The sequence below is a fragment of the Phyllobates terribilis genome, unplaced genomic scaffold (genome assembly GCF_046119375.1).
Source record: "Phyllobates terribilis strain yellow unplaced genomic scaffold, ASM4611937v1 Scaffold_2__4_contigs__length_985480577, whole genome shotgun sequence".
In the NCBI taxonomy this organism is placed as follows: domain Eukaryota; kingdom Metazoa; phylum Chordata; class Amphibia; order Anura; family Dendrobatidae; genus Phyllobates; species Phyllobates terribilis.
In genome coordinates this window covers 759,079,672-759,105,912 of record NW_027362762.1, presented here as the reverse complement: position 1 = coordinate 759,105,912, position 26,241 = coordinate 759,079,672, and the positions used below count along the sequence as shown (strand labels likewise).

General features: G+C 40.3%; 1 protein-coding gene across 6 annotated transcripts in view; it reads right to left on the bottom strand.

The window, feature by feature from the left end:
• Nucleotides 1-8,030: 8,030 nt before the first annotated feature.
• The window catches only part of MID1 (midline 1), a 603,051-nt gene continuing 584,840 nt past the window's right edge, over nucleotides 8,031-26,241 (bottom strand). For all 6 annotated transcript variants that reach the window (XM_073667309.1, XM_073667310.1, XM_073667311.1 and 3 more), the window contains 2 exons: nucleotides 14,178-14,385; nucleotides 8,031-11,833 (listed from right to left, as the gene is read on the bottom strand). In XM_073667309.1, coding sequence (XP_073523410.1) covers nucleotides 11,485-11,833; nucleotides 14,178-14,385 — 557 coding nt within the window. In that variant the 3' untranslated portion in view covers nucleotides 8,031-11,484. The remainder of the gene's footprint in view (nucleotides 11,834-14,177; nucleotides 14,386-26,241) is intronic.

Genomic DNA, 26,241 nt, shown 5'->3' with positions numbered 1-26,241 from the left:
CGGTTGCCCCGTTGGATTTGTATAGTCTTCCATCCGGTAAGACATACGTTGCTGAGTCGGATAGGAAGTGGGTTCTTCTCTGGGGTCACTCGTCTAAACTGGCAGGTCATGAAGGACAGAAGAAGACGCTGCTCTTCATTTCCCGACACTATTGGTGGCCGACCTTGCACAAAGATGTCATGGAATTCTTCTCTGCCTGCCCTTCGTGTACCCAAAACAAGACTCCCAAACAGCTTCCAGCTGGTCGGTTCCTTCCCTTGCCCATGCCATTGACTCCCTGGCAGCATATTGACATGGATTTTATCACGGCTCTGCCTGTGTTGGCTGGATGTTTTTTCTGCAAGAAAAAAATAAGCAAAGTGTGCATGAGACTTCAGAAAGCTCAATCGCTTTGCTGGGACACCAAAATGCTTTTTTTTTCCTTGCAAAAACGCATGGAAACAAAACTGATGGCACTCGACCAATGTTATACCATGAAAATAAGCAACTTTGTAATATATCTTATTGGAGAAATCTGCTGCTTTCTGCCAGAATTGATCAGTTATTATCAAAATTCTCTATTCTGATGTAAAATCTGTATTCAGTGGAGAGAGACTTTCCCATTACTGAGATAGGAGATGGCAGTTGCTACGGATACAATTCTACTGTCTTTAGCTCCTCCCTCCTCTGTAGAATTGTATCCATAGCAACTGCCATCTCCTATTTCAGTAATGTAACATTATGTCTTCACTGAATAGATTTTACCTCAGAATTCATAATTTTGATAATAAATTATCAATTTTAGCAGAGAAAGAAGCAGAATTCTCTGATATGTTACAAAGTTGCTTATTTTCATGTGTACTATTGATTTATGAAATAAAAATTAAAATGGCGATTACGCTAAAAAGCACATAACAAAAGTACTGCAAGGCATAAAAAAGCTTTCTGCAGCCCGTAGCTTAGTAAATCAGCCCCACTGCGTGAAACCTTCATAAAGGGTTAGAAGACTCACAAGTTCAACTATTATGTTCAGCTAATTTGTAACTAAAAATCCATCACAAGATCAATTCCGGAGGACACGATGACACATAACATGAGAAGGCGTTCAGTAGTAATGTTCCGAGGTAACACTATATCATGACTTTACGCACTAAACAATGGAAAAGGCTCAGTTTTATAAAGAACTGAGATCAATAAAATTACCATGAAATTGCCGATCGCAGCTTTTATGAAACTGTAACATAATAGTTCTGCTTTTTACAGGAAGGTAAAATAATCCATTCTTTTAAGTTCTGCTATTAAAGTTGGGACACTTTCTCACAGACCAGATCAGTAGCATTGCATTTCTCACGGTCCAGACTTCCAAGCAGTATGATGATAGGTTAAGAGTACGTACATGGTACTTACAAATTTATTTTAACACAGAACTTTGTTTGCTCGTCACATTAATCATCAGTCAACATTTAAATCCCTTCCAACATTAGGACATGAATAAATATCCTGTGCAGAAGATCACAAATGGATGGGGTTCAGTGGTTGCCCACTATGTTACATAGCCAGCATCTATGTCTACCAGCCGCTGAAAGACTGCAGAAGTGGCCGGTAAATAAAATAAAAAATTCATCCATTCTTGAATAACAAATAAATTGTAAAAGTTGATTGTAAAAGTAGTTTGCTATTTTGACACAGTTCATTTTATTATGTGAAATACTGGACAGTAGGGACAAAAATTCCAAGTGTGGCAGAATTGCGAAAAAAAAAAAATACAATTTTACAGTTGTTTTTTGGGTTTTTTATTTACCATGTTCACTGTACCGTAAAAATGACCTGCCAATATAATTCTCCAGGTCAATACGATTACGGAAATACCAAACATATATACTTTTAATTGATTTAAGTGGCGAACATAAATTTGAAAATTTGTGAAAAAGAAAAATGTTTGTATGTGTCGACATTTTCGACGACCTGTAACGTTTTAAATTTTTGGTCGATATGGCTCTGCGCTGGCATTTTTACTGATACCATATTGGGGTAGATATAATGCATATATGTCAAACTCCGGCCTGTGGGGCAAATCTGGCCAACAGGGTGGTTATATATGGCCAGCGACACCAAAACCGCCACTCCTACGTGAGGCCATTATTCAGTATGGAGGACAACGTGAGGCCCCTTATTCTGTATGGAGGACTATGTGGGCCCATTATTCTGTATGGAGGACTATGTGGGGCCCATTATTCTGTATGGAGGACTATGTGGGTCCCATTATTCTGAATGGAAGACTATGTGGGCCCATTATTCTGTATGGAGGACTATGTGGGCCCATTATTCTGTATGGAGGACTCTGTGGGGCCCATTATTCTGTATGGAGGACTATGTGGAGCCTATTATTCAGTATGGAAGACTATGTGGGGCATTTTTACTGATACCATATTGGGGTAGATATAATGCATACATGTCAAACTCCGGCCCGTGGGGCAAATCTGGCCAACAGGGTGGTTATATACGGCCAGCGACACCAAAACCGCCACCCCTACGTGAGGCCATTATTCTGTATGGAGGACAATGTGAGGCCCATTATTCTGTATGGAGGACTATGTGGGCCTGTTTTTCTGTGTGGAGGACTATGTGGGGCCCAATATTCTGTATGGAAGACTATGTGGGGTCCATTATTCTGTATGGAGGACTATGTTGGGCCCATTATTCTGAATGGAGGACTATGTGGGGCCCATTATTCTGTATGGAAGACTATGTGGGCCCATTATTCTGTATGGAGGACTATGTGGGGCCCATTATTCTGTATGGAGGACTATGTGGAGATATTATTCTGAATGGAGGACTATGTGGAGTCTATTATTCTGTATGGAGGACTATGTGGGGCCTTTATACTGTATGGAGGGCTATGTGGGGCCCATTATTCGGTATGGAGGACTATGTGGAGCCATTATTCTGAATGGAGGACTATGTGGAGCCTATTATTCAGTATGGAAGACTATGTGGGGCATTTTTACTGATACCATATTGGGGTAGATATAATGCATACATGTCAAACTCCGGCCCGTGGGGCAAATCTGGCCAACAGGGTGGTTATATATGGCCAGCGACACCAAAAAAGCCACCCCTACGTGAGGCCATTATTCTGCATGGAGGACTATGTGGGGCCCAATATTCTGTATGGAGGACTATGTGGGGGCCATTATTCTGTATGGAGGACTATGTGGGGCCCATTATTCTGAATGGAGGACTATGTGGGGCCCATTATTCTGTATGGAAGACTATGTGGACCCATTATTCTGTATGGAGGACTATGTGGGGCCCATTATTCTGTATGGAGGACTATGTGGAGCCATTATTCTGAATGGAGGACTATGTGGGGTCTATTATTCTGTATGGAAGACTATGTGGGGCCCATTATTCTGTATTGAGGACTATGTGGGGCTCATTATACTGTATAATGGTTGGCTCGCGACTTTGTCCAAGTTTTTCATTTTGGCCCTCTGTGCGTTTCAGTTTGACATCCCTGATATAATGTTTTCATTGCCACTTATTGCATTTTTTTGCAGTGTTTTGGTGGCTGAAAAAACTTAATCCTGGCGCTTAGATTTTTTTTCTCATTACGCTGTTTACCGAACAGATTAATTAATGTTATATTTTGATAGATTGTACTTTTACAAATGTAATGATACCACATACTGTATGTATATATTTTTTTGTTATTTCTTTATAGGTCAAAATGGAGGTGATTTGAACATTTATATTTTTTTTATATTTTTAAAGACTTTTTTTTACTTTTCATTGAACTTGTTAATTCCCTTGAACCTGTGATCGTCTGATCGCTTTTGCTATAAATGGCAATACCACAGTACTGCTGTATTTAGCAAAAATTATTATGAACACCAGCCAGAAGCTAGCATTCACAGGAGTATTGTCATGACAAGCACGGGAGTCTTCAGCTGACTCCCGGCTGTCATGGCAACTAATTGGCATCCCACAATCGCATCACAGGGGCGCCAATGGGGGGCATGCACTGTAAATGCCGCTGCCAGAGATTGACAGAAGTATTTAACAGGTTAACAGCAGTTAAAATAAGATCTATGGGCCGGACATACAGTACAGACCAAAAGTTTGGACACACCTTCTCATTTAAAGATTTTTCTGTATTTTCATGACTATTAAAATTGTACATTCACACTGAAGGCATCAAAACTATGAATTAACACATGTGGAATTATATACTTAACAAAAAAGTGTGAAGCAACTGAAAATATGTCTTATATTCTAGGTTCTTCAAAGTAGCCACCTTTTGCTTTGATGACTGCTTTGCACACTCTTGGCATTCTCTTGATGAGCTTCAAGAGGTGGTCACCGGAAATGGTCTTCCAACAATCTTGAAGGAGTTCCCAGAGATGCTTAGCACTTGTTGGCCCTTTTGCCTTCACTCTGCGGTCCAGCTCACCCCAAACCATCTCGATTGGGTTCAGGTCTGGTGACTGTGGAGGCCAGGTCATCTGGCGTAGCACCCCATCACTCTCCTTCTTGGTAAAATAGCCCTTACACAGCCTGGAGGTGTGTTTGCGGTCATTGTCCTGTTGAAAAATAAATGATGGTCCAACTAAACGCAAACCGGATGGAATAGCATGTCGTTACAAGATGCTGTGGTAGCCATGCTGGTTCAGTATGCCTTCAATTTTGAATAAATCCCCAACAGTGTCACCAGCAAAGCACCTCCACACCATCACACCTCCTCCTCCATGCTTCACGGTGGGAACCAGGCATGTAGAGTCCATCTGTTCACCTTTCTGCGTCGCACAAAGACACGGTGGTTGGAACCAAAGATCTCAAATTTGGACTCATCAGACCAAAGCACAGATTTCCACTGGTCTAATGTCCATTCCTTGTGTTCTTTAGCCCAAACAAGTCTCTTCTGCTTGTTGCCTCTCCTTAGCAGTGGTTTCCTAGCAGCTATTTTACCATGAAGGCCTGCTGCACAAAGTCTCCTCTTAACAGTTGTTGTAGAGATGTGTCTGCTGTTAGAACTGTGTGGCATTGACTTGGTCTCTAATCTGAGCTGCTGTTAACCTGCGATTCCTGAGGCTGGTGACTCAGATAAACTTATCCTCAGAAGCAGAGATGACTCTTGGTCTTCCTTTCCTGGGGTGGTCCTCATGTGAGCCAGTTTCTTTGTAGCGCTTGATGGTTTTTGCAATTGCACTTGGGGACACTTTCAAAGTTTGCCCAATTTTTCGGACTGACTGACCTTCATTTCTTAAAGTAATGATGGCCACTTGTTTTTCTTTACTTAGCTGCTTTTTTCTTGCCATAATACAAATTCTAACGGTCTATTCAGTAGGACTATCAGCTGTGTATCCACCTGGCTTCTGCAAAACACAACTGATGGTCCCAACCCCATTTATAAGGCAAGAAATCCCACTTATTAAACCTGACAGGGCACACCTGTGAAGTGAAAACCATTTCCGGTGACTACCTCTTGAAGCTCATCAAGAGAATGCCAAGAGTGTGCAAAGCAGTCATCAAAGCAAAAGGTGGCTACTTTGAGGAACCTAGAATATAAGACATATTTTCAGTTGTTTCACACTTTTTTGTTAAGTATATAATTCCACATGTGTTAATTCATAGTTTTGATGCCTTCAGTGTGAATGTACAATTTTCATAGTCATGAAAATGTAGAAAAATCTTTAAATGAGAAGCTGTGTCCAAACTTTTGGTATGTACTGTAGATCTCCCTGAGAATCTCCAGAGATTATATTAACTGAAAAGAGGCGTTACCAGTGTGATACACACGTGGTCAAAATTGTTGGTACCCCTCGTTTAATGAAAGAAAAACCCACAATGGTCACAGTAATAACTTGAATCTGACAAAAGTAATAATAAATTAAAAATATATGAAAATTAACAAATAAAAGTCAGACATTGCTTTTCAACCCTGCTTCCACAGAATTTTAAAAAAAATTAAACTGATGAAATATGCCTGGACAGAAATGATGGTACTCTTAACTTAATAGTTTGTTGAACAACCTTTTGTGGCAATCACTGCAATCACACGATTCCTGTAACTGTCAATGAGACTTCTGCACCTCTCGACAGGTATTTTGGCCACTCCTCATGAGCAAACTGCTCCAGTTGTCTCGTGTTTGAAGGTTGCCTTTTCCAGATGGCATGTTTCAGCTCTTTCCAAAGATGCTTAATAGGATTTACGTCAGGGCTCATAGAAGGCCACTTCAGAATAGTCCAATGTTTTCCTCTTAGCCATTCTTGGGTGTTTTTAGATGTGGGTTTTGGGTCATTATCCTGTGCAAGACCCATGACCTGCGACTGAGACCAAGCTTTCTGACACCGGGCAGCACATTTCTCTTTAGAATCCCTGGATAGTCTTGAGATTTCATTGTACCCTGCACAGATTCAAGACATAACAGAGCCTCCTCCATGTTTCACAGTAGGGACAGTGTTCTTTTCTTGATATGCTTCATTTTTCTTTCTGTTAACATAGTGCTGATGTGCCTTGCCAAAAACTTCCATTTTTGTCTCATCTGTCCATAGGACATTCTCCCAGAAGCTTTTTGGCTTGTCAACATGTAGTTTGGCAAATTCCAGTCTGGCTTTTTTTATGATTTTTTTTCAACAATGGTCGTCTCCCATGAAGCCCACTTTGGATCAAACAACGACGGATGGTACGATCTGACACTGATGTTCCTTGAGCTTGAAGTTCACCTTTAATTTCTTTAGAAGTTATCCTGAGCTTTTTTGTTACCATTCATATTATCCGTCTCTTTGATTTGTCATCAATTTTACTCCTGCGGCCACGTCCAAGGAGGTTGGCTACAGTCCCATTGATCTTAAATTTCTGAATAATATGTGCAACTGTAGTCACAGGAACATCAAGCTGCTTGGAGATGGTCTTATAACCTTTACCTTTACCATGCTTGTCTATAATTTCTTTCTAATCTCCCGAGTCAGACAACTCTTTCCTTTGCTTCCTCTGGTCCATGTTGAGTGTGGTACACACCATGTCACCAAACAGCACAGTGAGTATCTGTAGCCCTATATAGAGTGATTACAAGATTGTAGACACCTGTGATGCTAATTAGTGGACACAACTTGATTAAAAATGTTCTTTTTGTCACATTATTTTCAGGGGTACCATCATTTCTGTCCAGGCCTATTTCATGAGTTTAATTTTTTTTTTAATTCTGTGGAAGCAGCGTTGAAAAGCAATGTCTTTCAGTTGTTCATTTTCATAGATTTTTAATTTATTACTTTTGTCAGATTCAAGTTATTTCTGTGACCATTGTGTTTTTTTCTTTCATTAAAAGACAGGTACCAACAATTTTGACCACGTGTGTCTGTAATGATTAAGAGAGCAGACTGTCAATCTACACTGATAACCCCCCTTTCATTTAAAATAAGCTCTGAAAAAACTTGACCAATCAGTTTTTTTTTTTTTAATAAACTCTAAGGGCACATGCAGATGACTGTATTTTCTGTCCGAGTGCTATCCGACAAAATATCGCACTCCAACCAATGTTATTTTCTGGGGACGAACACATGTCGGATTTTTTCCTAGGACCAGGCCGGTCTGAGAAAAAAGACTGCAGCATGCCAGAGTTGGATCTGATTATTGGATCGCACTCGGCTATGCAAGTCAATGAGTCCATGGAAAACATCGGATTGTGCTTGTATTACATCTGAGTGCAGTCTGATTTTCACGGACTGACAGAATGGAGAAGATGGAGAATTTTTTATCCATCTTCTCATCAGAGAGAATCGGATCACATCAGAGTTTGATCAGAGTATGAGTAGCATAATCGGCCCGATTCTCTTGGATGAAAGAAAATATGCTGGTGTGACCCTAGTGTGATGTCCAAAAAAATGTTCAGGTCACTGACACACCAATCATGTGGGTTTACATTTTAATGAAAAAAATATTCAATATTGTTTTCTAAGGGGGTGCAAAAAAAAAATCTAACCTTCTCTCCTCAGTCATATGACATTTCACATGTAAAACCCTAAAGTAAAATCAAATGCAAACATATGGATTTTAAAATAAAACTTTGATTTAATATACAAGTTTTCTGTAAAATACAAAATGGTAAAAGACAATTGCAAATCTAAACGGTTTACAGATAAATTCAACATTGCATTATGCAAAACAAATCAACATTTGTGACGATCCTGAATGGATATCGGATTCCTAGAGAATATGAACACTGCTGTTAAGGAAAAGTATCTTGAAAGATATTTTTCTCTCAGTGAAGTCTTGTGGAATTATTTGAAAATCTCCGTTTTCCGTTTCAATCTCCTAGAAGAACTTGAGTTATTGTTCTTTTTGGTAAAAGTTGTCCAGAAAACATAGCAAACCTTTACATATTTCACTTTATGTGATTAGTATTCCATTTATTTTCTTATTTTTTTTATAAGTGTTTATCGGCAGTACAACGGGAATATGAAGATTCCATTTTCCCCGTAGAGCAATATTCCAACTGCAACGTCAACCATACGTTCTCATTCAGTAAACCTAGGGAAATGAAAACTTTCCAAGTATCGAGTAATTCTTGATAACCCCTAATATGCATGGTGGGATCTTTTTTATTAGACTGATAAAATGCAAGTAATTAAGAAACAGCTTCTAGCAATAAATTGGCTTAAAATGGTCACAGACACGAGTAAAGACTATGAAATGTCAATGTTTGTTGTTAATACGATATAAACCATGAATATATTCTGCAACGGATAAGATCAATGTAGGAAAAGATGTATTTGATTAGTAGAATATGAAAACAGATGAGCTTTCCTTATCAGTGGTGATATAAATAAGGCAGAAAAAAGTACATCTCACTACCTTCAGAGTCAACTGCTTACCCTTTAACCTCAAACTGATTTGTTAACAAAGTTAATTCGACTGCTTCTTCCACGGACACTCAAGAAGGATTTAGTACAACTGAGGCACCAATATTATAAGCCGATATCTTTTCATTAAAAAAACAAACAAACAAACCTATAAATTTGTCTAGCATTTTAACAAGAATTTTACATTTAACCCATTTAAATTAAGTTTCCAAATGAACAATTTACAGATTTCTATATGTATAAATATTTAAGTAAACATACAAAAACTGGCCACGTAAGGTCAGCGTAAGACACATTTGATTAACGATGTAGGTGATCTAATTTTCCTTTAAAGGGTTACGTTTGTACAAACAGGAAATGATGTGAATGTAGCATGTTGGAAACAGATTACACTAAAGTTGGGCAAATTGGAAATAAATTAATTATACTCAAATTTTACAAAAATCCGTATTCTTCAGAATGCCGATTTGTTTTTTGTAATTCACTCCATGCAAATGCAGTAACATTGTGGCCATTTTGCTGAACCGTAGTGGGCCAGCAGAAGGTTAGAAAATAAATAAAAACAAGCCACTAATACATCACAGCTCACCTCTCTGGCTACCGCCGCTGCTTACGCTCTCCAGTACAGTCCTTACAGGAAACTTGGGATGTCCCTGGGCATGCAGATTGTGGCGCAAGTCGTGATATAAAATCGTGCGCCACAACCTTAGGACATGCACTCAAGGCCAGGACTTCCAACCCCGACTAGGCCGGGACATCTTTGTGCATATGTGTCGTGAGGTCACGGCGACATCATGACCGGACCTTCCCTCCACATACACAGGGATGTCCCAGACCCAGTCGTGGCTGTAAGTCAGGAACAGTGAGCAATGAAGGTGAGCGGTGAGATCAGTATTACTTTTGTTTTTTTTCTACATCATACTTTTATTATCCTCTGCGGTCTCTCAACAGTGTTCTCGGTGTTCAATATCTTAGGCAAAATGGCCATCGGATTCCCAGAACTTGTACTCTGGCTACTGAAATAAAGGATGTTAAAATGGTTGATCTCTCCTGTAATGCAATAATTTGCAGATTCATACTGTTTTACTACCTTAATTTAAGGACTTTTTTTCCCTTAATGAAAAAAATAATGGAAAATATTTCAACATCTTGTTTTACCAGATTAGTACTGAAGATCATATTAAAGTAATACACCCAAGCTAAGTGTAATTGCTCAATAACTAATTATAGACACTTAACTTGAAAACCATACAAGTGCCTAATGAACTCTTATGACATTTTCTGACCAAACTAAGTCTTTATTTGCTGCTCCACCAATTGAAACCTCAACTTTCCTGTGAAACCTAGCTAATATATAATAGAAAGAATTTCATATGGGTGTTCTTAACGTCCACTTATGCTGCACAATTATCATTATTCCTAGGAACACCAGTTTCATGATAATTGTGCAGTCTAAACAGGCTGCCGATCACCAGGCGAATGAGCAAAATGTTTGTTCATTGGGTTAAATGATCTTTTTGGTTTGCACAAAGGATCAACATTCTCAGCAGCACATTGGCCTGTAAACAGCGTATATGCTACCAAGAACAATGGCAGCCTATGCACAATAAACTATTACAGACCATTGTAAACAGGCCATTAAATGACCACCAGCCAACAAATATCTAGTGTTTTCGGTCGACAGGTGTAAACTTCTCGGAATGCTCCACAGCCCTTTCTGGAGCTTGAAATCGAAACTTTGTAGGAAACTGATGATACGTTTATAGTTTCTAGGTCCAATTTGTCAATTCTGCTAACCTAGATCCAGTGGTCTTCACTTTGATCATCAATGACTATTCTGAGATCAATTCTACCTGAATATGCAATAAACCTGCAAAATATGTACCCTAAGGGATACATTTTCTAACCCAACTTGATCATGGTTAACATTTCTATTTGTGTTACTAAGGTTACTATAAATTATTAAACTCAATCAATTATAATCCACAGCTCCTGAGAAGAACTAAAAAGGTTACATTACATTTTAAGGTAACCCTTTAAATATTTCCAGCTCCATTTGTAAATTTTACAGTATTGTACTTATAACATGTAGTTTGTGTGCTATTTAAAACATATGTAATGTATTTTTTTCCCCACAAAGGGCAGTAACAAATGGCCGGTTCCTTTCCAATACAAGAATGAGTGCAAAACTCATAGTTTGCTAATGTATAAAACATTATTTATAACACATATTGCAAAATGCTGGTGCCCATTGTTTTAAAGAAATAATGGCAATTCCAACCAATGTCTATGTATATTTTTCTATACAAAACAAATTTATCGCAGACACCTTTAGAATTTTCTGCACAAAGAAAAGTCCGATTATAATGTGCAACTGAAAAAAGTCCATGAAGGTTTGCAGGTAATATTGGAGAACATTCCATTCCTAATGAGCACCGCAAGCAGGACGGCTAAATCAACAAGTCGGTCAATGTGCAAAACTGAAAAAAAAAAACCTAAATCAAAAGTCTATCCATAAATAATAGATAAAACATTCCTGTAATAGATTCAAATCAAAGATAGCAAACTCTTCAAATTTTAACTTTGGAGCGTAATTGCACCAAATAAAAGGCATGGTCACGCACAGGTGAATGGCTGTAGAAGTCATGCCAGCTGCTCCATGCAGTCCAGATGATCCGGTATAGGAAGGCCTGTTAAAATTGTCAAACATCTGTTCCAAACAGTAAGGGTGGGACACACAGGCTGTGCAAAAGCAATGTCAAAAGTGTAAAGGTGAATGGAGTTCAAGGCATCGTAAAAAGATAGTGACCCATTATCGTAATCTAGCAGAATGCCAATACGGCGTAGATGTGGAGAAGGTTCAATCGGAATCTCTTTACTGTTATGTCTCACTGCCCAGTTATTGTTACATCGGCAAAATACCCAAGAGGCCGAATTCTTTCCTATCCACTCGTGCTTCGGAGCAGACTTGTATGCAATCCCAACCGCATACCTAAAAAAGAAAAAATAAGTAATTATTGCAAATTAAATTCTCACATCCAGATTTTGATAGCTTATTTTAGTAGTATTTGCTAACCATTAAGTTTATATTTCTGTTTGGGATATTTTAGTAAAAGGGGTATTCCCATCTTCAAGATCCTATCCCAATATGTAGTAGGTGTAATAATAATAATATTAGCAAATACCTCCAATTAGAAATGTAGTATAGTTTTTCTGATTCGCTATGTCTCTTTCCTCATGTGCAGACATTGCAGGACCTTAGGTATCTAGTCACGACCACCAGCAGCTAGCTAATTAACTGTCACTATATCAGTGGTCGTACCCATGGATACCTAAGGTCCTTAAAAGAAATCCGTCATCAGAAACTGACTAAGGGTATGTGCACACGATGCAGAAATGCTCAGGATTTTTTCCTGAGCGTTTCTGCATCTCTCTGGCAGGAAAAAACGCATGCGGATTGTACATGCGGATTGTACATGCGTTTTTCCTGCCAGGGACATGCGGAAGTGAAGCGGTCTTCACTTTCATTTCCGCATGCGGGTTGACAAGCGCTTCCCAAGCGATTTTAGCATCACTTGGAAAGTGCTTGTCAACTTCACACTATATAAATCCATGCAACCAGCATGGATTTATATAGTGTGTGATGTCAAAAAATAAAAAATAAATCTATACTTTACCCTCTGATGGCCCCCGGTGTCCTGCTTCATCGGTCCCGGCTGCCGGCAGTGAAGACTGTAGGACCTTCCGACGTCAGCGTCATGTGACCCGTCACATGACTCTGACGTCAGCGAAGGTCCTTCATTCAACCCCGAAGTGCGCGGGAAGCCGGCAGGATGCAGCGCGGGCCGTCAGAAGGTGAGAATATATATATTTTTTATTTTATTCTTTTTTTTTTAATGGTACCTGGGTCTGGATGAGAGTCCTCTCCTCCACACCCGGGTACCATCCGCACATTAGACCGCATGAAAAGCGCATCAACATATACAGTGATGCGGATTCCATGCGGTCTAATGCAAGTCAATGGCGGCAAAAGAGCAGCGTTTCCGCAAAATTAATTGACATGCTGCGGATTTTTGACCGCAGCGTTTACGCTGCGGAAAAATCCGCATCATGGGCACAGCACATGCGGATTTCCATTGGGGAACATTGCTGCCCTTCTACCATGCGTTTTTCATGCGTTTCCGCGGCGTTTACGCAACTGCAAAAACGCCGCGGAAACGCATGAAAAACGCATCGTGTGAACTCAGCCTTACTGTGTAAATCAGTTTATGTTACATTTTTATTTTCTTTATTTTTCAAATTGCAGTCATTTTTTTTTAATAGGAAATCTTGCAAATTTTACACTGTCCATTGAGGCTATTCTAAATATACTTCCTGTTCTTTCTGGAAATCCACATGTACATTACCAATAGCCTGAATCAAACCACATCTCTTGTATTGAAGCATCTAATGGTCATTATGAAGAGAGAGGGATCAGGGGGAGCTCACTTATAATAAATGCTGGATTCTGTGTCATCAGCTATATAGAGAGGTATTATCTGTTATTGTAATCCTTCCTGTGAGGGTAATGAGACTTCTGAAAAGTCTTCTGGAAAGGACAGAAAGTATTCGTCTAAAAAGGTCCTTGCAGACAGTGTAAAAGAAAGTCAAGATTCCAATTGTATTTTTCACAATATTTGTGATATAAAAAAAAACAAACAAACAATGCCAATATTGAAAAAAAAAGTTTAAAACCCATAAAAAAATTAATTAAACACTAAATCATCTTCTAATGAGACATTTCCTTTCGCCAAGTGACTGAACGCAAATGAGACCCTGAAAGTCCTGTTCGATATACAGCTCACCTCCTTCACGCATCTGGGATAACTTTGTATATCCCGGATGTTTTCAGAACCATGTGGCGCAGTTAAAATTAAAAACTAAACTACAGTTTGCACCATTTCACAAAAATATAAACTCAATTGCAGTGTGTCAATTCTGCTATTTCATGAAATCCTTCCATACTAAATAAAATTCACAGGATTCCAACGGAGGTTTTCTTATTGCTAAGTATTGTGGTCACTAAACCAGGGCCTTATTTTAACCTGAGATGCAGAAATTTGGTAAGGCGGACAATAAAAGCAAATTACCCATTTGAGAAAGTTTTTATAGAGAATGTTAAAATCTTCAATTTCCTCTAAACATCGATACTCAAGTATGTAAAATTCTTAAGGGAAACCCAGACCTACTTTTGTTACTGTTTAAATATTATTTCTGGTTCATTATGGTATAGTCTTCATATAAAAAGAAAGGAAAACCACCAGATATAAGCTCAGGGACTGACACTTAATACATACCAGGTGCTTCCACTTATAACCACTTCCCAGTAATGGCGGCCACTGTCCAGGAACACATTGCCAGCTACACCATAACTTCCTTGGCTTGTGAAACGTTCTGGTGTGTGGCTCTTTTTCGAGGAGGTTTCGTCTCTTTCCACAGTCAAGTTGTCATGAGAAACCTTCAGCTTCCGATGGGCAGACTTTGGGTCTAGTTTAAATGGCTGACCTAGAGAAAGCAAACAATGCGGAACATTATGAATTTTCAGCATTTCACAGTGAAGTTTTATCTGGCAGCACTATACCCAAAATATCGTTAGTGGCATTGTGCGGCCAGGTCCTGTCGATGACGCAGATCAAAACTGACGGTCACATTGAGCAGCTGTGTACCAGAGAGGTGAAATAAAGTTCACTCCGCTTTATAAAGGGAATATCAGAAAGTGGCTACCACCTCACCGACGGCTAAAATTGCATGTTCTTGCCTTTTTGGGGATTTTCTTTTAGGCAAACAGATAATTATTATAAAACACAAGCACTTTTTTTTTCAACATACAATGAAAGTTTATCATTTATTTAATATAGTAAAACATGAAGAGAGGCAGTACCGATGGTTCTATCTATCCACTAGGCTAACAATTTAAAGAAGGGAAAAAGATCAGGGAAACAAATATTCCCATGCAATTTAACAGTGACAAATTATGTTCTCCTCCACAAGAAAGAAAGCTTGCCCTTTAATGCCACCTGTAAGTCAATGTCTGGCTATTTAACAAGCTTGAAAACATCCTTAAAGAGGTATTGCCATCTCCAAAATCCTATCTCAATCTGTAGTATGTGTAATAATAATAATATTAGCATATACCTCCAACTAGAAATGTAGTATAGTTCTTCTAATTCGCTTTGTTACTGCAATGCCCTGCACACCGGGTAAGCATCTTAGATATCCATGGTTATGACCACTCATATAGTGACAGTTAGTTAGCTGTTAGTGGTCCTAACCATGGGTAACTAAGCTACTGCAATGCCCTGCACATGGGGTAAACAACACAGCAAATCAGAAGAACTATACTACATTCCTAATTGGAGTTATTTGCTAATATTATTATTATTACACATAGATCATATTGCGATAGGATCTTGGAGATTGGAATATCTCTTTAAGGATATTTTTCCAAACCAAAAAAATTCTCCTAAAGGAAAAGCTAACCATCCACATACAATGGTTTTGCGGTTCTAGCCCCATGTCAGTGCAGAGCAAAATACTGATTGACTGGGCCCTTCATGACCGAAGCATTTTCCGTTTTTGCGTTTTAGTTTTTTGCTCCCCTTCTTCCCAGAGCAATAACTTTTTTATTTTTCAGTCAATATGGCCGAGTGAGGGCTTTTTTTTTGCGGGACAAGTTGTACTGTTGAACGACAATCACTGGTTTTACCATATCGTGTACTGGAAAACAGAAAAAAATTCCAAGTGCGGTGAAATTGCAAAAAAAATGCAATTCCACAGTTGTTTCTTTCTTTTTTTACCACGTTCACTGAATGCTAAAACTGACCTGCCATTATTATTCTCCATGTCATTATGAGTTCGTAGATACCAAAGGTGTATAGGTTCTTTTTTATTTAAGTGGTGAAAAAAAATCCAAAGTTTGCTATAAAAAAAAATGGCGCCATTTTCCAAGACCCGTAGCATTTCCATTTATGTGCTCTATGGCCGAATGAGGGTTTATTTTTAGCGCAACGAGCTGACGTTTTTATTGATACCATTTTGGGGTAGATCTGATGCTTTGATCGCCCGTTATTGCATTTTATTGCAATGTTGCGGCCACCAAAAAAACTTAATTCTGCAGTTTAGAATTTTGTTCTCGTTACGCCGTTTATCGATCGGATTAATTCTTTTTTTATATTGATAGATCGGGTGGTTCTGAAAGCGGCGATACCAAATGCGTATGTGTTTTTTTTTACTGTTTTATCTTGAATAGGGCGAAACTTTTAAACTTTTATATTTTTAAAACACTTTTTGAATGCTTTAATAGTCTTCATAGGAGACTAGAAGCTGCAGTTATCTGATCCCCTCTGCTACATACAGGCGATGATCAGATCGCCTGTGTGTAGCAGAATTGTTCACTTGCTTTGAGCGCCAATAACTGGGAGGCGCTCATAACAATCTGGCAATGACAACCACAGGGGTCTGCTGCGGACCCCGGGTTGTCATGCCAACCCATCGTTGGCCCGCAATCATGTGATGGGGTCACCGATGGACGGGGCCAATGACGAGCTTCCCGGAAGCGCGAGTTAGATGATGCTGTCAGAGATTGACAGCGGCATTTAACTAGTTAACAGCTGCGGGTGGATCACGATTCCACCCGTGGCTGTTGCGGGCACATGTCAGCTGTATAAATCAGCTGACATGTGCTCGGAAAGGTGCGGGCTCAGAGCTGGGGCGTACTATTACGCTCCATATTAGAAAGGGGTTAACAAGGCACGATCCACTCCATTAAATGTTCTGCACCCATAGAATGTCATTTATCGGCAGCATATCAAGCTACAGTGGTGGCCAAAAGTATTGGCACCCCTGCAATTCTGTCAGATAATACTCAGTTTCTTCCTGAAAATGATTGCAATCACAAATTCTTTGGTCTTATTATCTTCATTCAATTTGCTTGCAAGGAAAAAACACAAAAGAGAATGAAGCAAAAATCAAATCATTGATCATTTCACACAAAACTCCAAAAATGGGCCAGACAAAAGTATTGGCACCCTCAGCCTAATACTTGGTTGCACAACCTTTAGCCAAAATAACGAACAACCGCTTCCGGTAACCATCAATGAGTTTCTTACAATGCTCTGCTGGAATTGTAGACCATTCTTCTTTGGCAAACTGCTCCAGGTCCCTGATATTTGAAGGGTGCCTTCTCCAAACTGCCATTTTGAGATCTCTCCACAGGTGTTCTATGGGATTCAGGTCTGGACTCATTGCTGGCCACCTTGGAAGTCTCCAGTGCTTTCTCTCAAACCATTTTATAGTGCTTTTGGAAGTGTGTTTTGGGTCATTGTCCTGCTGGAAGACCCATGACCTCTGAGGGAGACCCAGCTTTCTCACACTGGGCCCTACATTATGCTGCAAAATTTGTTGGTAGTCTTCAGACTTCATAATGCCATGCACACGGTCAAGTAGTCCAGTGCCAGAGGCAGCAAAGCAACCCCAAAACATCAGGGAACCTCCGCCATGTTTGACTGTAGGGACCGTGTTCTTTTCTTTGAATGCCTCTTTTTTTTTCCTGTACACTCTATGTTGATGCTTTTTCCCAAAAAACTCTACTTTTGTCTCATCTGACCAGAAAACATTCTTCCAAAACGTTTTGGGCTTTCTCAGGTAAGTTTTGGCAAACTCCAGCCTGGCTTTTTTATGTCTCGGGGTAAGAAGTGGGGTCTTCCTGGGTATCCTACCATACAGTCCCTTTTCATTCAGACACCGACGGATAGTACGGGTTGACACTGTTGTACCCTCGGACTGCAGGGCAGCTTGAACTTGTTTAGATGTTAGTCGAGGTTCTTTATCCACCATCCGCACAATCTTGCGTTGAAATCTCTCGTCAATTTTTCTTTTCCGTCCACATCTAGGGAGGTTAGCCACAGTGCCATGGGCTTTAAACTTCTTGATGACACTGCGCACGGAAGACACAGGAACATTCAGGTCTTTGGAGATGGACTTGTAGCCTTGAGATTGCTCATGCTTCCTCACAATTTGGTTTCTCAAGTCCTCAGACAGTACTTTGGTCTTCTTTCTTTTCTCCATGCTCAATGTGGTACACAAAAGGACACAGGACAGAGGTTGAGTCAACTTTAATCCATGTTAACTGGCTGCAAGTGTGATTTAGTTATTGCCAACACCTGTTAGGTGCCACAGGTAAGTTACAGGTGCTGTTAATTACACGAATTAGAGAAGCATCACATGATTTTTCAAACAGTGCCAATACTTTTGTCCACCACCTTTTTTAGGTTTGGTGTGGAATTATTTCCAATTTGGCTTTAGAACAATTATTTTTGTGGTTTTTCATTGAAGACAAATTAAATGAAGATAATAATACCAAAGAATTTGTGATTGCAATCATTTTCAGGAAGAAACTGAGTATTATCTGACAGAATTGCAGGGGTGCCAATACTTTTGGCCACCACTGTATATACTGCAGATAATGATGACTTTTAAACCAGCTTAAAATGTATTGCACATGATGAATGAGAGTGTGCTGGTTCATCGGAGGTTTGCTGGCCTTTTTAGAATGGCCAATAGTCAGGAAAATCTTTCTTCCTCCACCAGCACTCGAAATCCCATTGAATTACTAATAGTGTTCGACCTGTGGAACAACATTAAAATCAATCTATTTCATCCACTAGCTTCAGGCCCATTAGCAAACAATAAGGCTAACAATATTTAAGGGATAGTCTAAAAGATATTGGCGGTTCTGCTGAAAGTATTGTGTAAGGGGGCTTCACGACTGCTGATCCTTTTGTTCTTGGAGAGATATGCCACCAGAAGAGACTCTTACATAAAGTACAGGAGAATTCAGCAGGGAGAGGGCTCCTGTGTATGGAGGAGTTTGGAGACATAGCGGTCAGCCAAACAATCGGCAGAATGACAGCAATCTATTGGTTATGGGGCCCCTTACTTTACAGTCGTATGCACACAATAACATTTAAAGCAAAAAAAAAAACAAAAAACAGAATTAAACAGATGATTATCTAAATTGTATTATATATTCATTGTCTATGACTATTGAGATCGCTATTTAATTGCCCATCGAGTAAGACATTATTTAAAGACAACATTTTTATTTTGTAACAGAAGAGCTAATAATGTGATTAATGGCTAAACGATTAACTTCCATGTACTTTCCATGACAATACTTCCTGATCAATATCTCGCATGACATCACACGTACACCTGACAGAGCGCGGATGGCACATAAAAGTGTAAAAACAGTTCGAGACGTTCTAGATTTCAAACTACTAAAGGAAATTAAAGGGGCTTAAAGGAGGCACGTCCATAAAGCCTGTGCAGATCAAACGAACTCTCTGAGGACTTGTAAATAGCAAAATAACATTCCGGTGTTGTATTTAATACTTTAGAGTTCAAATCCAGGATTACGCTTGGATATCACCCTGGGATAATAAAGAAACACACAAAGTGGAAGGAAATCTAGCCCTTTTAGATATACAAGATACATTTGTATACAACGTAGGTTGCTGGATTGAATAACAAATGTGATTAGCGATGGTCCAGTACAGTATTCTTGTCAATTCTGTATAGAAATCTTTAATGAAAATAAATTAATTTACTTGGAATTGCTCATAAACAAGATACTTCCTACTATGTCAGGATCAATATATCTTTGTATGAAGCTTGGATAGACTTACAAAGTAACAGGTTCATGTTTAATTTTTAAATGTTTTAGAAGACATCTAAAAAAAAAATAACAACCTAGAACAATGCCAAACTTGTATCTAGAAAAAGGAATCATAGAATCATAGAATGGTAGAGTTGGAAGGGACCTCCTGGGTCATCTGGTCCAACCCCCTGCTCAAAGCAGGATTCACTAGATCATCTCAGACAGATGTCTGTCCAGCCTCTGTTTGAAGACGTCCATTGAAGGGGAACTCACCACCTGTGGCAGCCTGTTCCACTCATTAATCACCCTGTCAAAAAGTTTTTTCTAATATCTAATCTGTGTCTCCTCCCATTTAGTTTCATCCCATTGCTTCTAGTCTTTCCTTGTGCAAATGAGAATAAAGATGATCCTTCTACAATGTGACAGCCCTTGACATATTTGTAGACAGCTATTAAGTCTCCTCTCAGTCTTCTTTTTTGCAAGCTAAACATTCCCAAATCCTGCAACCGTTCCTCATAGGACATGGTTTGCAGATCAGTCACCATTCTGGTCGCTCTTCTCTGAACTTGCTCCAGTTTGTCTATGTCTTTTTTAAAATGTGGTGCCCAAAACTGTACACAGTATTCCAGATGAGGTCTGACCAAAGAAGAGTAAAGACCGATAATGACTTCACGTGATCTAGACCAGGGGTCTCAAACACGCGGCCCGCATGCGGCCCCTGAGGCTGCTTTATGCGGCCCGCAGGCACAGACCCCTTGACGATCCCGACCTGGTCCAGGAGGAGCCGCCGACAGCAGGGCTGAATTGCCGCACAGAGACTGTTTCCCAGCACTGCATTTCCAATGCCAGCCGCTGGCCAATCAGAGGCCAGCAGCTGATATCTGCGTGTCGGCGCAGCGAGTATGACGTCATTGCCATATGCAGATGTCAGCTGCTGGTCTCTGATTGGCCGGCGGCTGACATTGAAAATGCTGTGCTGGGAGACAGTCTCTGTGCGGCAATGCAGCGCTGCTGTCGGCGGCTCCTCCTGGACCAGGTCGGGATCGTCAAGGGGTCGGACTCTGTGGTGCCTGCGGGCCACATCTGCAGGAAGGCCGCCGAGGGAACGGAGGACAGGTGAGAATCATCTTTTTTTTTTTCTATTTTATGTGTGTGAAGAACAGCACAGGGGGCACAGAGCCACAACATGGGGACCGGGATGGGGCACAGAGCCACAAGAGGGGACCTGGATAGGGCACATAGCCACAAGATGGGGACCTGGATGGGGCACATAGCCACAGGATGGGGACCTGGATGGGGCACATAGCCACAGGATGGGGACCTGGATGGGGCACATAGCCACAAGAGGGGACCTGGATGGGGCACATAGCCACAAGATGGGGACCTGGATGGGGCACATAGCCACAAGAGGGGACCTGGATGGGGCACATAGCCACAAGAGGGGACCTGGATGGGGCACATAGCCACAAGATGGGGACCTGGATGGGGCACATAGCCACAAGAGGGGACCTGGATGGGGCACATAGCCACAAGAGGGGACCTGGATGGGGCACATAGCCACAAGAGGGGACCTGGATGGGGCACATAGCCACAGGATGGGGACCTGGATGGGGCACAGAGCCTCAAGATGGGGACCTGGATGGGGCACAGAGCCACAAGAGGGGACCTGGATGGGGCACATAGCCACAGGATGGGGACCTGGATGGGGCACATAGCCACAGGATGGGGACCTGGATGGGGCACAGAGCCACAAGATGGGGACCAGAGCCACAAGATGGGGACCTGGATGGGGCACATAGCCACAAGATGGGGACCTGGATGGGGCACATAGCCACAAGATGGGGACCTGGATGGGGAACATTGCCACAGGATGGGGACCTGGATGGGGCACATAGCCCCAAGATGGGGACCTGGATGAGGCACATTAGTACAAGATGGGCACCAGGATGGGGAATGTTGCCACAGGATGGGGACCTGGATGGGGCACATAGCCACAGGATGGGGACCTGGATGGGGCACATTAGTACAAGATGGGGACTTGGATGGGGAACATTACTACAAGATGTTTTCCATTATTACTATATGATGCTAATTGTAAGACAATATTACTGTATGTGGCCAATTGGGGGAAATAAAATTGTAAAAAAAATAAAAAATAAAATAAAGCATGAAAAAATATTGGACACTAAAAATGCTGTTTTATATGTAAACTAAAGTAAACACAAAAAAGTGCACGTTTATTATCGCCACATCCATAACGACCCAAGTCATAAAAAAATAAACACGGCAAAAATGTTCAAAAGGTGTATACAAAAAAAATGGTATCACTAAAAATGTCACATTGAACAAAGAATGCGGCCCCCCAAATTCAAATTTTTTCCATGTGCGGCCCATATACCCAGCCGAGTTTGAGACCCCTGATCTAGACTGTATGCTTCTGTTAATACATCCCAGAATTGGATTTGCCTTTTTTGCTGCTGCATCACACTGTTGACTCATGTTCAGTCTATGATCTATTAGTATACCTAAGTCTTTTTCATATGTACTGTTGCTTAGCTCTATTCCTCCCATTCTGTATATGCTTTTTTCATTTTTATTGCCCAGATGTAGTACTTTGCATTTTTCCCTGTTAAAAACCATTCTGTTGGTTGCTGCCCACTGCTCCAGTTTATTTAGGTCTTTTTGAATCCTCTCTCTCTCTTCTCTAGTATTAGCTATCCCTCCTAGCTTTGTGTCATCAGCAAATTTAATCAGTTTACCCTCAATTCCTTCATCTAAATCATTGATAAAGATGTTGAACAATACAGGTCCCAGGACAGAGCCCTGTGGTACCCCACTTGAGACATTCATCCAGCTGGATGTGAAGCCATTTACAACCACCCTTTGAGTCCGATCACTAAGCCAGTTATGAATCCACCTAACAGTTGCCTGGTCCATTGCATACTTGGTCATTTTTTCAATAAGGATGGTGTGAGATACTTTGTCAAATGCTTTGCTGAAGTCAAGATATACTATATCTACAGCATTTCCCTGATCCACCCAGTCAGTGATTCTGTCATAGAAGGAAATTAAGTTAGTCTGACATGACTTGTTAGTTACAAACCCATGCTGACTCTGGTTAATCACTTCATTCTTATCCATGTACTTACATACATGTTGTTTAATAATTTGTTCAAAGATCTTTCCTGGTATAGAAGTCAGACTCACCGGCCTATAGTTCCCTGGGTCCACCTTCTTCCCCTTTTTGAAGATAGGAACAACATTTGCTCTTCTCCAGTCTTCTGGGACTTCTCCTGTTCTCCAAGAATTTTCAAAGATTATGGAGAGTGGTTCTAAAATTTCTTCTACGATCTCCTTCAGTACTCTGGGGTGTAATTCATCTGGACCTGGAGACTTGAACTCATTTATGTTAGCTAAATATTCCCTCACAATCTTTCTGTTTACAGATAACTTGGATTCCTCTATTCCTTTAAAAGGACAGTGAAGATCAGTTGATGTTACATTTTCTTTCTGAGAGAAAACAGATGCAAAATAGGAATTAAAAAGTTCGGCCTTCTCAACATCCTCTCTTACCATTTCTCCATTTTCATCCTGTAAAAATCCTATAGCATCTTTGACTTTTCTTTTACTTTTGACATACCCCCAAAATCCTTTTTTATTGCTTTTAACATCTCTTGCAAGCCTTAATTCATTGTCAGCTTTAGCTAACCTGATACGTGTCCTGCAGGATCTGCAGACTGCATTATAATCTTCTTTAGATATGCCTCCCTCTTTCCATTTAATAAACATTTCTTTCTTTCTTTTTAGCATGTGTTTAAGTTCTGTGTTCATCCATCCTGGTTTCCTTAAATGCTTCCCATTCTTCCTACTTTTCGGGATTGTTAACGATTGTGCTTTGAGAATCTCATTTTTAAAAATTTCCCATCCTTCCTGGACATTTTTGTCCTTAAGGACATCCAGCCATTGGATCCCTCCTATTCTCTTTCTGAGTCTCTTAAAATCTGCCTTTCTAAAATCTAACCTTGAAGTTTGAGTCTTCACATGTCTTCCTCCTCTAGTTATCCAAAATTCTATAATAGCATGATCGCTGCCTCCTAGGATCCCAGCCACCTTTACCTCCTCAACCATTTCCTCCCTGTTTATAAGGATTAGATCCAAAGTAGCAGATCCCCTTGTTTTCTCCCCTACCTTTTGGAAGATAAAGTTGTCAGCAAGAGAGGATAAGAATTTGCTTGACCTGTTAGTTTTACTTGAGAGAGATTCCCAACAAATGTCTGGATAGTTGAAATCTCCCATGACCACTACGTCATATTTTTTGGAGAACTTGGTCATTTGATACATAAAGAGTTCATCCATATCTTCAGCTTGCCCAGGTGGCCTGTAGTAAATGCCTACAATGGTGTCCTTTCCGTTGTTCTCTCCTTGTATTCTTACCCAAACAGTTTCCACAGAACTCCCAGTCTCTGAAGCTTCAATCTCTGTGCAGATATACGCTTTTCTAACATACAATGCAACACCTCCTCCTCGTTTATCAAGTCTGTTTCTTGCAAATAAGTTGTATCCTTTTAGCCTTTTATTCCAATCATGTGCATCGTCCCACCAAGTTTCAGTGATTCCAATGACATCATATTCCTTTTCCTGCATTAGTAGTTCCAATTCTCCTTGTTTGTTGCCCATGCTTTGTGCATTTGTATAAAAACATTTTAGTTTGTGATTGGTTTCTCTTCCTCCCATATTTTTATTATTTAGATTTTTTTGTCTTTGTTCTTCTTTTCCACTTCCAGTAGCAGAGATCTCAATAGTATTTGTCAGCTGTATGGCTTTTTCTGGCCTTTTGCTTCCCTTCCCACATTGTTCTAGTTTAAAGCTCTTCTGATGAGTGTAGCAAGGCGACTTCCAAATACATGTTTTCCAGTCTTCGTAAGGTGCACCCCATCTCTAGCAAGTAGTCCATCGTATAGGTAATTCATTCCGTGATCCAGAAATCCAAATCCTTGTTGACGGCACCATCGACGTAGCCAGTTGTTCACCTGTAGAATCTTATTCCACCTCATTGTTCTATGGCCATCCACTGGAAGGATGGATGAGAAGACCACCTGCGCTCCCAATTCTTTCACTTTCTTGCCTAAGTCTTCAAAGTCACTGCAGATGGTTTCCAGGTCCTTTCTTGCGGTGTCATTTGTCCCCACATGTATTAGCAGGAATGGGTAGTGATCTGTAGGTCTGAAGAGTCTTGATATCCTGTCAGACACATCTTTAATTTTTGCTCCTGGAAGACAGCACATTTCTCTTGAGGTTATGTCTGGTCTGCAGATAGCGGCCTCTGTTCCTCTTAACAGGGAATCCCCCATGACCACCACTCTCCGTTTTTTCTTCACAACATTCTTCTTTCTCCATACAGGAGGATTCTGAGGGCTTACAAGGTTATTCATTGCTGGCAAAGTCTTATTTTGCTGTATTTCTTCATGGTTCTCCTGCGTGAGAGCCTGGTACTGGTTCCTGAGCAGTATGGGTGCTGACTGCCTCTCGATCCTCCTGCTTCTGTGGGTCACATGCTTCCATTCCTCTGTTTCGTCAGGTGCAGTTCGAATTTCTTCTCTTTCTGAATCATGAAGAGATAATTCTGCTCTGTCTAAGAACTCTTCACCTTCCTTAATGATTTTCAAGGTAGTTAACCTCTCTTCTAGATTTCGCAACTTTTCCTCCAACAGGGACACAAGCTTGCATTTCTGGCATGTGAAGTTTGGCTTTTCCACTGGCAAGTCTGTGAACATGTAGCAGGATATGCAGCTCACCAAATGGCTCCTGGACTCTTCCATGTTCTTATTGTTAATGTTCTGAAAACAGAATAGAGAAACATTGCAACAAACTACCCAAGTGTGTCTACTAAAGACATTTTGTTATTCTCGAGGGTGGAAATAGAAACCGGACATTACATGGACAAAAGTCCTCTTAACATTATAATAAAGTGCAAAAAGTTGCCTTGGAAGAAAAAGTACCTTATTTGTCCTGGAATTGCTCAAAAAAGCAAAATATTGTCGTATTAAATACATGGCCCTGTTTAACAGGAAGATGAACTCCGTGTAGATGTTTGCCTTTACATGAAATTTCAACATGAAGCTTAATGTTCCTGGCTACAAGTCAGTGTCAACAAAAGATGGCACAAAGGAAAAAGACTGCCACATAACATGCCATGATCCAAACAGTGGAAAGAATAATATAGTCACGGCCAAAAATACCATGTCAATTTCCATATTTCAAGAGAAAACTTCACTCTTCTCAATAAACACAAAGAAAAATATTTTCTATAGCATGAAATCGGAAACTTGTATCGTAGGGTTGGAAACGTGCCTGTGTTAGCCAAATAAATATTGAACTTGAAAATAAATTAAACTATACATAGTTGCATACAACCTTTTACTTATGTGGCAGTCCATTAAGTTACAATGGTGTCAGCTGACAATATTTCAATATTCAAATGGTCATCTGGAACAAATTAGCCTTGTAAGTTGAGAGACCCTTGTGTTTTTAGCAACTCAATAAAGGTCATATTACCAAAAAATTAGGGTTACAAGACAATATGATGCAAAAATCTATTAATATTACTCCCTAGAAGGGCATTCCAATCTGATAGAATTACATAATTGTTAAATCAGTGTGGGCCCCACCTCTTGAACCCCTACTACCTGGGGGACTTATGTCTC